General features: G+C 45.2%; 1 protein-coding gene across 7 annotated transcripts in view; it reads right to left on the bottom strand.

Annotated features, from left to right (window-relative positions):
* Positions 1-13253, bottom strand: part of ADGRF5 (adhesion G protein-coupled receptor F5) — a 94754-nt gene that overhangs the window by 50324 nt on the left and 31177 nt on the right. For all 7 annotated transcript variants that reach the window (XM_032861985.1, XM_032861987.1, XM_032861984.1 and 4 more), the window contains exon 2: positions 328-453. In XM_032861985.1, coding sequence (XP_032717876.1) covers positions 328-429 — 102 coding nt within the window. In that variant the 5' untranslated portion in view covers positions 430-453. The remainder of the gene's footprint in view (positions 1-327; positions 454-13253) is intronic.

The following is a 13253-nucleotide window of genomic DNA, read 5'->3' as shown; positions in this document are numbered from 1 at the left end:
ATGTGCGTCCTGCACATCCTTCAAACCTGTCTTAGAGTCATTGTTGTCAGTTTCAGAGTGGACTTTCAGGCTTAAAGGTGGCCATTTAGTTGAGGAGGGAGGCTGGGGGACGTTCCCTTGAGCACCACTGATGTCAGAGTGTGCTAAGTGGTAGCCCAGTAGACACACTGACATCCCTTTATGTTCACTCCCTCCCCCACATTTGCAACATTTCCTCAAAGGCCCTAAAAAAAGTTTTTTTTTTAAAAAGCAATTTCCATCTGTGACATTCCCAGGAAATCAGAAAAATTTGACAAGGAAAAATAGAGCAGACATGGATGTACTCACCAAGGAATGAACAATAGATTCTAAATTCAAGTTCAGTGTAGCTTGGGAAAAATAAATCACAACAATCATGAAGCACAATGTGGTTCTCCTTGGGGATTTCATTTCTTGAGGATTGAGTTGCTTTGCCTGAAATGTAAATATGAGAGTTTAGAGATAGAAGAATTTGTTTATCAAACAGAGGGAGAACAAGCAAACCCCGTTTCGAAGGTCACATGACGAAAAGAGGAGAATGGAAGGAACATGACGGTATCAACTGGAGAAAACAGCCTCTGCTCCAGACCCGGGGCTGAGGAAATGGTCGGGTTGGGAAGGATGGGGGTTGTGGATGGCTGTGTACCGAGGACAAAGGTACCAGATGTTTGGGTACTTTTCCTGTGTACATAGAGAAGGAGAGAGGGAATAAAAGAGAAAGGAGAAAGATGGGAGGGGGCAGAGCAGGAAAAAGAGAAAGACTACTGAGCAAGAAATACTTCAAACGTCGTGATCCAGTACACACAGTAACTGGACAAAAGGACTCAGAGTACAATACTTACCTTTGCTACATGCCTCACACTCTGATATTTTCAATTCGATCCTATCTTACCCTATTTTTCCTTCAAATTCTGATAGCAACCCATTAAAATTGACCTCATGATGCATATTAATGGACTATGACTCATTAGTATGAAAAATCCTGGACTTCATCATAAAAATATAAGTTGTGTTTTATAGTCTTTTACAGTAATATGGTACACAACATAGAATATTCATATCACGTGTCCCATCTTATGCACTGATTTTTGATAGCTACTTCTGTATAATGCTGGTGATTAAGATGACATTTTTTGGTGACTAGATTGATCATTACTGCATTTAAAAAGTTGAATATCGGGGGCGCCTGGGTGGCTCAGTTGTTAAGCATCTGCCTTTAGCTCAGGTCATGATCCCAGGGTCCTGGGATGGAGCCCCGCGTCGGGCTCCCTGCTCAGCAGGAAGCCTGCTTTTCCCTCTCCCACCCCCCCTGCTTGTGTTCCCTCTCTTTGCTGTGTCTCTCTCTGTCAAATAAATAAATAAAATCTTTAAAAAAAAAGAAGTCGAGTATCAGTTTGCATCATTCCAACCCTCGCGGGTCTGGGGACTCAGACAATCTACTTCGTACAGATTTCTTTCCTCGCTGAGTTTTTTTTTTTTTTTTTTTTTTTTTTTTTTACAGCCATGTTCTTTTGTGAAAAGAGCAGGAAATCAAGAGACAGAAGTTACAGATTAAGATCTAAGACCACCATAAACTGCATATCCTTGGGTAAGTCACTTATCTTCACCGAGTTCAATATTCCCCATCTACGAAATGGGGACAGTTCTACCTCCTCTTATTTTCTCACAGACTTTCCTGAAGCTCAAATGATTGAAGACCATGAAAGGCCACAGGGGTGCAAAGCTGCAGTGGTTTCACGCTGGTCATTGGTAGAGTCCAGAGGGCAGCCATCAGGAAGGGCAGGCCTTGGCCCAGGCATTGCAGCGAGTGGCCAGGATAACGCACAGATGGGAGCCGAGACTTACAGGCCAGGGAGAATTGCATTTCAATCACCGGCTGCTGGCTCTCTCCTTTTCCTCTTCCCCAGTGGAAAAGAGGGGAAGCATAAGGCCCTGGAAAACTGACCCAGTCTGCAGATCTGGCAATCAAAATACATTTTTAAAATTCTGCAACTCAATGGCTTTTGGAAAATGCTTTGCAATTTAGGTTACGAGAATAGATGAATCTCAACCAGATGCATCTGCTGTAGGGTCTTTGTTAGAAGGAACAGGCTTCTGTGGGTATTGAGCGGACTCAGCCTGGTGATAACAACTGCTCCTGGGCTGAACTGGATACTTAGGAGGCAATTTAACCTTTTCAGGCCCCACCTTAGTGCGCTCAACTAGCTGCTTCCAGCTAGAGGCAGTTAATTGAGGGAATGAGATATAGTAACTGAAGGGTTAATGAGCCTCCCTTGACCTCTGCCAGCCAGGGAGGGACCCAGGTGTTAGACCAACTAGAGCTAACTCTAAATCCTCTCCACCATTTCCCAGTGGTGGCCTTGGGGTCAGAATTAGCAGGAATTATAATGTCCCCAGATGGCCACATCTAGTCCTTTTGTATAGGCCACTGGCCAATACTGTCCACTGTCCCCATGTTCCCGTAGCTTCCCTAGGGACAGTTTTTGATGAAATTAACACTCGTCTCTCTGTTGACCTATTTAGTGACAACAAACTTACAAGTCAATAGAAATGTAGCACAAGTCAATAGAGATCCCACTATGGGGAAGGGAATGTTCTCTGGATGCAGGAGAAGGAGAACAGGGATTGTTTCCACAGTAATGGTGAGGGGTGAGTTCTCCACTTATAGAAGAATGTCACCATGTTGATGGAAAGGTGATATTAAAAATACTTGACAACCAATTTGTTTGGTCATACCACTGGCCTGGCCAATCAGAACGGTGATACCAGCTGAAGATCAGCTCAGCTTTTGGGGTTCCTAGGTTTTGGGAGATATCTGAAGACAAACTTCCCTTATCTATATCAACAATCTTTCATTAACCCTCAGCTCACAGCTGTTCTCATCCATCAGGAGCCAATGGACAGTTTAACTTGGCTAATGGTGAAAAAAAAGATCCCAATTCACCCAATTAAAAGCAGGGAGTAGAACTCCAGATTCAAGACAATATATCTTCAGTAGGGTCCCTTTAATTGTAAATACTCTCGAAGTTCCTATTCATGCTACATTCCTGGATTAAATGGCAGACAACCTCGGAGAAACGAGAAGCGCAGAGACAAACAGGCAAAGAAAAAAGAAAACGATCTGACGTTGTTCTCAATTTCCTTCTCTTTTTAAATTGTAAATGCTGGATAGTCTCTACTAAAATTCACCAACATGAATGAGCCAGCTGTGTCTTAGAAAAAGCTGGGAACTATGATCTCATGCTCAGTACAAACCCCGGGGTGATGAGCAACTTCCCATCTTCTCTAGCCCTATTTTCCTGTCTGCGAAGTTAGAAGACAGGGAGAGGGAAATCAAGTGTCCTGACGTCATATGCCAGGAATAAGTCCTCAGGATTCCCAGCAGCACCACATTTGTAGGGTGGGGGTTTGGCTTCCTTGAAGACATTCTCTTGTGGAGTGATTACACATCAGGAACCGCCATTGTGAAAATGACCTGAAACAGCCCAGGGAACTGTTCTCCCAGATCTCAGGTACCACCAGTGCTCCAAATCAACTGCTCTCCTGGAAACCCTTCATCAGCCCTGACCTGCCCAGACTTTATTGGCAAGGAAGAGGGGGGTGGGGGGGTGCTGAGTGGTGAAGAGGAGCAAATGTGCTCACATGCCTTTGCAAGGTTAGAAGCATGTTCACACAATGGCCACGTCTGGAGGTCTGGTGCCCCAATGTCATCATCAAGTTGTGACTTCCAGCTCCATCTAAGTAGGGCAATAGTGGGACTCATTCTGGAAATGACTTGTTTCCTAAGCTCTACACAGCTCTGCCTTTTCATGTCCTCTGATATCCTTAGCCCCTCTCTCCTGGGAACTTTGGCCTGGATAGTCTCCTGGCTCCTCCTGAGGAGCAGGAAGGAGAGGCGACAAAGTGAATCCACACTTGCTCAGTCTCTGAGCAGGTGCCTCCTCCTGCCTCCAGCCCAGGGCTCTGCTCCCCACTTCAGCCTGGCACGCAGTCCCTCCCCTTAGCATTGCCTGGGGGAAAAAAGTTCCCTGGGGTATTTGTGCCTCACCTCCTCCAGTGGTTCTTAGCCCTGGCTGCACTACAGAACCATCACCTGGGGAGTTTCTTGTTTTTCTTTTTCCATTTGCTTGGTTGTTGTTTTAAAATCACCCTAGACCCATTGAACTAAAACGTCTGGGGGATGGGAGCCAAAATTCTGTATCCAGCAAAGCTGTTTCTGGTGCATAGGGAGGTCTGAGGTCTGCAGATCTGTATCCTCAGCAATCTAATGCAGCAGTCTACATTCCCCTGCATTCTAGTACCTTCCATCACCAGCCTATAGCTCTCTCTACTAAAGAAAGCATATAGAAACAGAAGCTTGAGGGGATTTATTTAGGAAGCAATCAGTCAATGGTGAATGAATGAATGGATTAATGGAAGTGTGGGCTATGAGGTGATCTTCTTAATAACATTTTGTTTGTTTGCTTATTTGTTTTGAGAGAGAGAGAGAGCGAGAGAGCTCGAGTGAGGAGGGGCAGAGGGAGAACAAAAGAGTATCTTAAGCAGGCTCCACACTCTGCACATAGCCTCATGTGGGGCTCAATCTCAAGACCCTGAGATCATGACCTGAACCAAAATCAAAACGCTTAAGAGACTGAGCCCCTCAGGTGCTCCCTACTCAATAGTTTCTGATACAATCCAATAGTGGAGGCTGTTACTTGAGATTGTATTTTATATCTCATTTAGTATCAAATATGTTGCACACTTAGGCGCTGACAAATACAGAGTGTTTTCTGCAGCCCCCAATTGTGCTCTGCCATCACAAACTGAAACGAGTCATGGTCCTTGCCCCCAAGAAGCTCTCAGTCTCATTGGGAAGGTGCCAAACATAGACTGAAAAACATCAACATAAAAACCACTATGTACTGAGTATGCGCTGTATACCAGGCATAGTGCCCAGTGCAGTCAATGGGTTAACTTGCTTCACCTGCCTCTCACAATGATCCTGTGATGTAGGTATTTTTATCCTAATTCATAGATGAGAAAACGAGGGCCCAGTGGAATTCACCCAGAACACGCAGCTAGTAAGGAACAGAGCCAGATCCGTCCCCAAGTTGTCTCCCAAGTGAGCCACAGTATGCAAGTGATAAGCATGGCTAGAGCTGAGGACTGGGGGAAAGTGGGGTGAGTTTGGGACTGCCTAGGGTCCGTGGCCAGACTCTGAAGGATGGGTGATGCTTTCATGTGTAATGAAGAAAGGAAAGAGAACCTCAAGTGTAGGACATCAGCATCAGCAGAGGAACAAAAAAAGCCCAAAGGGTGAGGTTTAGCAGTCCCCTGTGCGCCTCCTGGGAGTCCCTTGAGCAGCCTGCCCAACCACCATGACGTAGGCCCAGCCATGGTCCCCAGGAGGGCATTGTTCTCCCAAACAATGACTGGCCCCAAAGAAGGCAGAGTTATTTCTGCTGTGATTTGGAAAGAGAATTTGGTGGCATCAGGGCTTGGGTGATTCCCTCCTTCCTGTAGGAGACTGGAGTGAAAAGAGGACCAACTTCAAAGTGAAACAGGCTTGCGTTCTGATTTGAGCTCCAGCCTTAATGATGGGTGAGACACTTGACCCCACAAAGCCCTAGTCTTCTGGCAGGAATGACAAGGATCTAAGCATTCGCACTGCAGCTTCACTGTGGACATTGGGGATCATGCCCGTGAAGGACAAAAGAGCCTGGTCATCATTGTAATTTGCTGTGGGCTGAGCTATGTCCCTCCAAAATTGGTATGCTGAAGTCTAACCCCCAGTACCTCAGAATGTGACCTGATTTGAAGATAGGGTCTTAAAAAAGGTAATTAAGTTAAAATGGGGTCATTACAGTGGGCCCTCATCTCATATGACCATTGACCTTATAAGAAGAGGAGACTAGCATGCAGATACAGAGGAAGGTGCATGGGAAGATCCCAGAGGGTGAGGAAGATCTACCAGCCCAGGAGGGAGGCCTCTGCAGAGATCACCCCTGCTAACCTGTTTGTCTTCGAGTTCAAGCTCCAGGTCTGTGAGGAAATAGATTTCTGTTGTTTATACCATCTAGTCTGTGGGACTTTGTTATGGCAGCTCTGGAAATCTAATTAGAATTCAATAAACATGATACTCCCTTATTTTTTATTTAGAAAGGGTGAGCATGACCTCTGGTCTGTTGCTCAACATTTATTGAGCGCTTATTCTGAGTATGTTTTTATGAAAACTAAAAACTGAATTATTGGTGTATCCGGACAGAGCATAAACACACACTGTCCAAGATGGGAGACAAATTAGAGTTCATCTCTATTTTCAGCACTGCCCCCAGCCTCCCACACCCCTTAGTTTTTCAGACGAGGAAGCTGTGAAGGGCTGTCAGCCTCAAAGTCAGGACTCAGGAGGTCAGCTGAGCATTCTTAAAATTCTAGACAATAATAGTGTCCTAGAGTCGGACAAGCCATTTCTGATACAATTATGGATAGAATTGTCATCAAAGTTGATGCTGAGAAGTACGTAAGTCAGTCCTTGTAATTTATGAGGTGCTTCCTCTGTTCTCCATGAAGCTGAGACCCCTCCAAGGATCACATCACGTAACCCTCTCAATGATCCTGTGGTACCACTCAATCCTCTCCACTTTTCAGAGGTAGAAATGGAAAGTTAGAAGGAAGAGTAACTCACCAAGGCCACATAGTTGACACACAGTAGTGACAAAATTATAAGCTAAGCAGTCCTTCTCACTAGGTCATTCTTTGGGTTGCAAGGCCTTCCTGGTGGGATATCAAGAGGAATAAATGGAAAACTTTCTCTGTATGGACACTGGATCAGGCAACTGGAACTACGAGTTCTAGCCTCACTCTGCCACTAACCAGTTGTGTGATCTGGGGCAGGTCCCTTCATCTTTCAGGGTCTCAACTGCATTATCAGCAAAGACAGAGAGTTGACTCTACTGTGGTATGGGAGTTGGCCTCGGAGGTCCCATTACTGTTCAAAGAGTGTAAAATTTCTCATGTTTATTTCAAAAGCAAGGTAACCTCACTTAGACTTCTGAGCCTAAACATAACTCTCTCTTGGATTTATCCCACCCACCGCTGACTTACGATACAGTTCAGGTCTTCACTGCCCCTCACCTGCACCACTGCAATGGCTTCCATTCTTTCCCTCATTGTCTACATGGATACAGGATTAATCTTCCAGAAGTGCCCTTCTCGCATGTTCTCTGTTCAGCTCCCCAGAAGCAATTGCTTTCGTTGATGCTCAAGGCCTTCCAGGACCTGGATTTTATATTCCAGAGCAGGCACAGTTAATAAGCATTGATCAGATTTTCACCACTGAAGGGGGCTGATTTTTCATAACTGAAAATGGTGTAAGGGATTTCCAGTGTTCTTACATAAGTGCAAATGGAAAAATGGATCTTTGAGAATTAATCCTGGCAGTGGGGAGGGGCAGGTCTTATTGTCAAACTACTTTTCAGTGTTTGGCAAAACCAAAATAATCCTGCCATTTACTTGGCTTGGTAATTTCCAACTTTCTCTGCCTCTAAAACTCAGGAAAATCACTGCATATTCAAATTCTATCCTCCTGGCTGGAGGTTCCTTGATCTCTTCAGCTATACATAGTCTCTACTTCCTCCTAACACCTGCTCTTAATCTAGGCCCTAACCTTCCTCCTTGTATTCTATTTATTGTTCTAAGTATATCATGAAGCAATTCTATTTATTCCCTTACTCATGTATCCTTTTCTGTATTCATTCACTGCACAAACATTGATTAAGCCCTGCTAAGTGCAGGCACCCTGCTAGGTGCAGAGGAAGCAACAGAAAACAAGGGACTGTTCCCTGTCTCTGTGGAGCTAAGAGTCTAATGGAAGAGATGAGCATCATTGTAGAAGCAGTGACACAATTCATTGTTTCACTATGACCGTGAAAGTATGACCAAGGAGAGCAATCAGAACACTAGTCCATTGTTGAGAACCTATTATGTGCCAGGCACCAAGCCAAGCATTGACTATATTAAATCTTTTTATTCTCACAGCAATTCCAGTGCAAGGGGCCTAGTATGATAGCTAATGAACAGTATGATATGAAATGAACTGTGCCCCAGAATGGTTAAGTATTTTGCCCCAAATCACACAGCTAGTAAGTGGCAGAGCCAGAACGTGAACCAGAGAAATATTACTGCAGAGCCCTTTTTAACCACCGTGCTCAAATGTCTAATAAAGCTTGTTAACACAGGGACTTGACCTAGTTCTGGGGATCTGTGGTCAGCATCCTGGAGAAAGTATTTAATGAGGTTGAAATCTGAATTGTGAGTTGGAATTAGCTGAAAACAAAAGAGAGGTCAGAGGGAGAGGAGGATGAGGGTTCCAGGCAGAAGGAAGATCTTGTGCAAAGGCCCTGAGGTAGAAAAATGCATGGCACATTCAAGGAGCTGCGAATGGGCCAGAGTATCTGGAAAACCAAAAGGAAGCAGGGGATGGTTATGGGAAGGCTTCTGAGGTGAGCAGAACCCAGGGAAAGCAGGGTAATTGCAACCACAAGAGTAGTAAGATTGATTAGGAAGACCATAGAGAGAGTAGAAATGACAGCCTAGGACTGAGGCCCACAGAATTCCAACAACCATAGGCCTTGTCAAAGAAAATGATTGAGCCAAGATGTTTGGGAATGAGAGACCAGAAGGCAGGAAGGAACCAGGACTAGAAGAGGGTCTGGAACCAGGGAGGGTCAGGTTTTAAGAAGCAGAGTGTGGTCAATTACATCCATTGGTGCTGAAAGGAGCATACAAAGGGGGATATGATTGCCTATTGGATTTGGACACATGATGTCTTCTCAGCAAGGGGGCTCTCCTTGGAGTGCGTGGGGAGGAAATCACATTGGGGGCAGTTGTACAGTGAGTGGGAGATGAGGGCATAGAGTCAGTGAGTGTAAAGACTTTAAGAAATTTGGTTGCAAGGTGGAAGAGAGAGTGGAGATTTTCCCATATGTAACCAGCTTGGCTCTCCTGTTACACACAGTAGTGATGTTATAGTTGTGACTTTCTTTTTAAGAAAGGAGCTAATTGCATTGCACGGGAGGACTCTACCAAGGGGAGTCATGCCTCCTACTAACACATGGCCTGTGACTGGCTAACTAGACAAGCTACTGTCCCCTTGGAAAGAAGCCCCTGGTGTGTTTCCCTCTTCCCTGCTTTGCACGTTCTGGGGTACAGACTACATAGTCACATAGCTATTCTTTTAAACATGTACTTCTGATCAAAATAGTAGGCGGGAGACTGAAATTACATATAAACATACACCATTCTCTGACTGGAGGATAATTCAAAGCAGATTCCTTTTGATGGTATGTGCAAAATGGTAATACCAAATTTCAGAGGAATCGCAAATTTTTCTGGGATTATTGCTCTTGGCTTATCCCATGACGCACAGGGTACCATCCGTAACCTCTGTCCCGAACTGCAGAAATACAGATTAAAAATCCTCAAGTATAACTTTAAGAGCTGCCCTCACAGATCTGTATTTTCAACTGCAGAGGCGATAAGACTTATCTTTGCTGACATTATTTAATTAGATGATTCATCCCTCGCACATGCAGAACAAGAAGCTAAATATTTATTTAACACGAACACGAACCACAATGCCAATTAAAGGACTGCCCTGAAACCTTTTTTTCTATTTAATTTTCCCTTGCCTTGAACTAAGGTCCCGCAGCAGCATTGTGTTGGGGCGGCTCAGGACTCTCAGATTACAGAGGAACATTTGTTTGTACACAATGGGGTCAAGTTTTCCAAAACACACTGCACATGTGTGCCGCGTTGATAACCTTTTATACTTCTTCCCTTGTTGTAAATCCCTGGAGGGTTTTAACCTTTAAGCAAGAGATTGCCATCTTGATGAAAACATGAAGTTCCCAACTCGGCTCTTATCTCATCTATCTTGCTACTTTCATTTGCCATGTGGAGGGGTTTCCCTAAGCCCCAGGAAAACAATGCCAGGGGTGCATTCCAGGGGCGAGGGAGGGTAGCCCTGTGGTTGGCTGTTGTGCTGGATAGAGCATCAGAGGGCTTGGGTATGCGTACAAGCCTTCTAGTTCTATGGTTCTACCCTTCAGCAAGTTGATGCAAAAGAATACTGGAGTATTACTCATGATAATAATGGACCAATTGGAGCAGTCTCTGGTCACTCTGCAGGAGCAGAAGCTTGGAGGCCATCATTCTGGAGAGTGGGGAGGTCCATGGGAGGGTCTGAGGGCTGGGTGGCTAAGGTGGATGTGAGCGGGAACCACACTGGGCATTCCAGGGGCTCAAGGCAGCCATTTACAACATAACTTAAAATATGCCAACATCTTAAGAATTGGCAGGACCACCTTAGCTCTCTGTGTCTCCTGCTTTCAGGAGCCCTTACTCCCTCTGTCTCCTGAGACAAGGCATTGCTGTCCTTGGCCAGTGACTTCATTTCTCTGAAATTTTCATTCCCCCCTCTAGGGATTCTGTTAGACTTTAAGAATAAAGTATGCGTATGATTCAAGATGATAAAACTATTATTTTTTTCCCCCAAAATACAGTACCCTGAGAAATCATGAACATTCCAAGATTTCTCTAATCTGGACAGTGAGATGTTCATCAATGCCATTCTTCACAAGTCCCTGTCCTTCTTGGGTTCTTGGTTTCTGAAGTCAGTTAGCGCCTCTTCCTTTGCAGCACCTCCCCCCACCCCACCCCAGTCTCTTATCACTCCAGCTTTTGTTCCCTTCTCTCCTCTGTCCTCCCTTCCCTCCTCCTCCTCATCTGCAACTGCTCCACCGTTAGTCCGTCAAAAAATGTCCTGGGTCCTTGGTCCCCCCCCCCCCTTGACACCCTCTCTCTTAGGGAACTTGCCCACTTCTGTAGTCTTAGTTATCAAGTTACGTGAGAATTCCCAAAGCTTTATTTCCACCCTGATCTCTTTGCTACATATCAGGAGGGGCTCCCCAACTGTACCATCTACACCTGGGTCAAAATTCAGCTCACCCAAGACTGAATGTCATTCTCTCCCACTGCTACCTCCTAACCTATCTCTTCCCAGATTTGCCAATGGCTGGACTCACTCTCCGGGTTCCTGGATGCACCACACCACAGGTAGTGAACAGGAGAGGAAGCAGCAACTCAACCAGCCACTGAGTCCTATCCCTGCCTCTGCTGCTGCCTGCTGTCCCCTGGCCACCACCCTGGTTTGGACATGATCACCCCACACCTGTCTGATTGCAGCCATCTCCTGGATAGGCTTCCTCACTCCTTCCTCCACCTGCTCAGTAACCCAACACACCATCAGCAGATGCATTTGCATGGAATGCTATTTTCCATAGATTGCTGTCTACTGCATTCAAATTCTTCAAACTTTCTCAAGTGACCGAGGAATATTTGGGCTCCTTTACCTGGTGAGCACGATCGCCACAACCTCAATATGAACCCAGCTCTGCCACATTTTTCTTCCACCACACTGGGATACAGAGCAGACAGACCACTCGCAAGCTTTCATTGTGCCTTCTTTTGCAAAAAGCGTCATAAATATTAATCATAAATGTTGGTCGAATGGATTGCTTCTCAAACCATCCTTGGCCACTGAAATGTCCCATTCCTCCTTTCTGAGTTTTACTCCTTCCAGATCATGCTATTTCCTTAGTAACAGCGACAGTTGCTGTCATTTACCAAGCTCTTGCTACATGCCAGGCATTAGACGAAGCACTCTGCGAGCACTTGGCTCATTTAATCCTCAAATCCTATATTGGTGAAACTACCGTGGTCCCCACTTTACAGGTGAAGGAACTGAGGCATGAGTAAATTAAATAACACACCCCAGGTCACACGGTAAAATAGGTAATTCTGTTGCCAAAGTCTGAACTCTTGCTTGATCTCTGGAGCACACTGTCGATGTTCTCGTCTCCGATGTTCTCGTCTCCTCCAGAGATGTGTCTTTCTCCAGACTGCCCTGCGAGTCTCTGCCGTGCAGGTCCTTCTGCAGTGCTCTTGTGAGTGTCATAGCACAACATCGTCATTAGGCAGGACTCAGGTCAGACTGTCTGAGCTGCAGTCTCGACCACACTAGTCGCTGCTTTTGCGTGTCTCAGGCAACTTACTTACAACCGGGTGTCCCTTCATCAGTAAGATTGCTACTATAATAGCACTTGCTGTATAGGTTACTGAACAACTAACTAACTGAGTTAACAGTCTTTGTAAAGCACCAAGCCGCATGGCACATAGTAAGTGCTCAGCAAATATTACCAGTTATTATTAAAATTCCCAATGCCTGTGTGTTGCCTCCTGTTATGAGTGTGAGCTAACTGGGGCACCTGGGTGGCTCAGTTGGTTAACAGTCTGCCTTTGGCTCGGATCATGATCCCAAGGTCCTGGGATGGAGCCCTACATTGGGCTTTCTGCTTACCAGGGGAGTCTGAACCTCGGCCTTTCCCCCCAGTTCATGCTCTCTCTCTCTTAAATAAATAAAATCTTAAAAAACAAACAAACAAACAAACAACAACCAAAAAAAAAAAAAATGCGTGAACGTTAGCTAAAGGAAAGGATTCTCTGCCTCAGTAATTCCCTAGCACTTAGCAAGTCTACCCAGCACAAATGTTTCCTCCAAACTCTGCCTCTGAAGTTTTCACTTACAGGATGATTTTTAGGAAATAGGCAAGATGTCAGTTATCGAACCTTCAGGACCGGAAATCATGCAATGTGAGTTGAAACACCGAGGGGGTAAATAACTTGTGAATTCATAGTGTACCTACAGCCCATGCAGATATTTTGGTCAACAAGCCTTCCTGCACCATCTACTATGTGCCAAAACTCACAGGCACCGGGGACATGGACTTAAGCTGAGAGAGCCCTTCCCAGCACTCTCTACACGGGACACAAACATGACAGCAAGGACCCACACTAGCTTGAACTATATTGAGAGATGTTGGTGGGGAGGAGAGAGGATTCTAGGGGCACGTTTTATGATTTAAAAACAACCCTGATTTATTGTCTATCCATATGTAGATCAGTCCAGAAAGTGGCAGATCACACAAAGGATAATTAGTATTTCAGTCTTTCTTCTCTTTCTGGGGATTGGGACACTCATGTTAAAGTCACATGGAATAAAATGGATGGCCCCATAATCATCTGGCACTAGACGAGCACATCCTGTTTACCTAGAACATTTAATCTGGGTTTTGAAAAATCTGCAAGGACCAGTCTATTTGCAGTGAAGTCAGGGGTGTGGCATCTCCCTTGTC

The sequence above is a fragment of the Lontra canadensis genome, unplaced genomic scaffold (assembly GCF_010015895.1).
Source record: "Lontra canadensis isolate GAN:19392208 unplaced genomic scaffold, GSC_riverotter_1.0 scaffold23, whole genome shotgun sequence".
NCBI classification, from domain to species: Eukaryota; Metazoa; Chordata; class Mammalia; order Carnivora; family Mustelidae; genus Lontra; species Lontra canadensis.
This window is presented reverse-complemented; position numbering and strand designations above follow the sequence as displayed.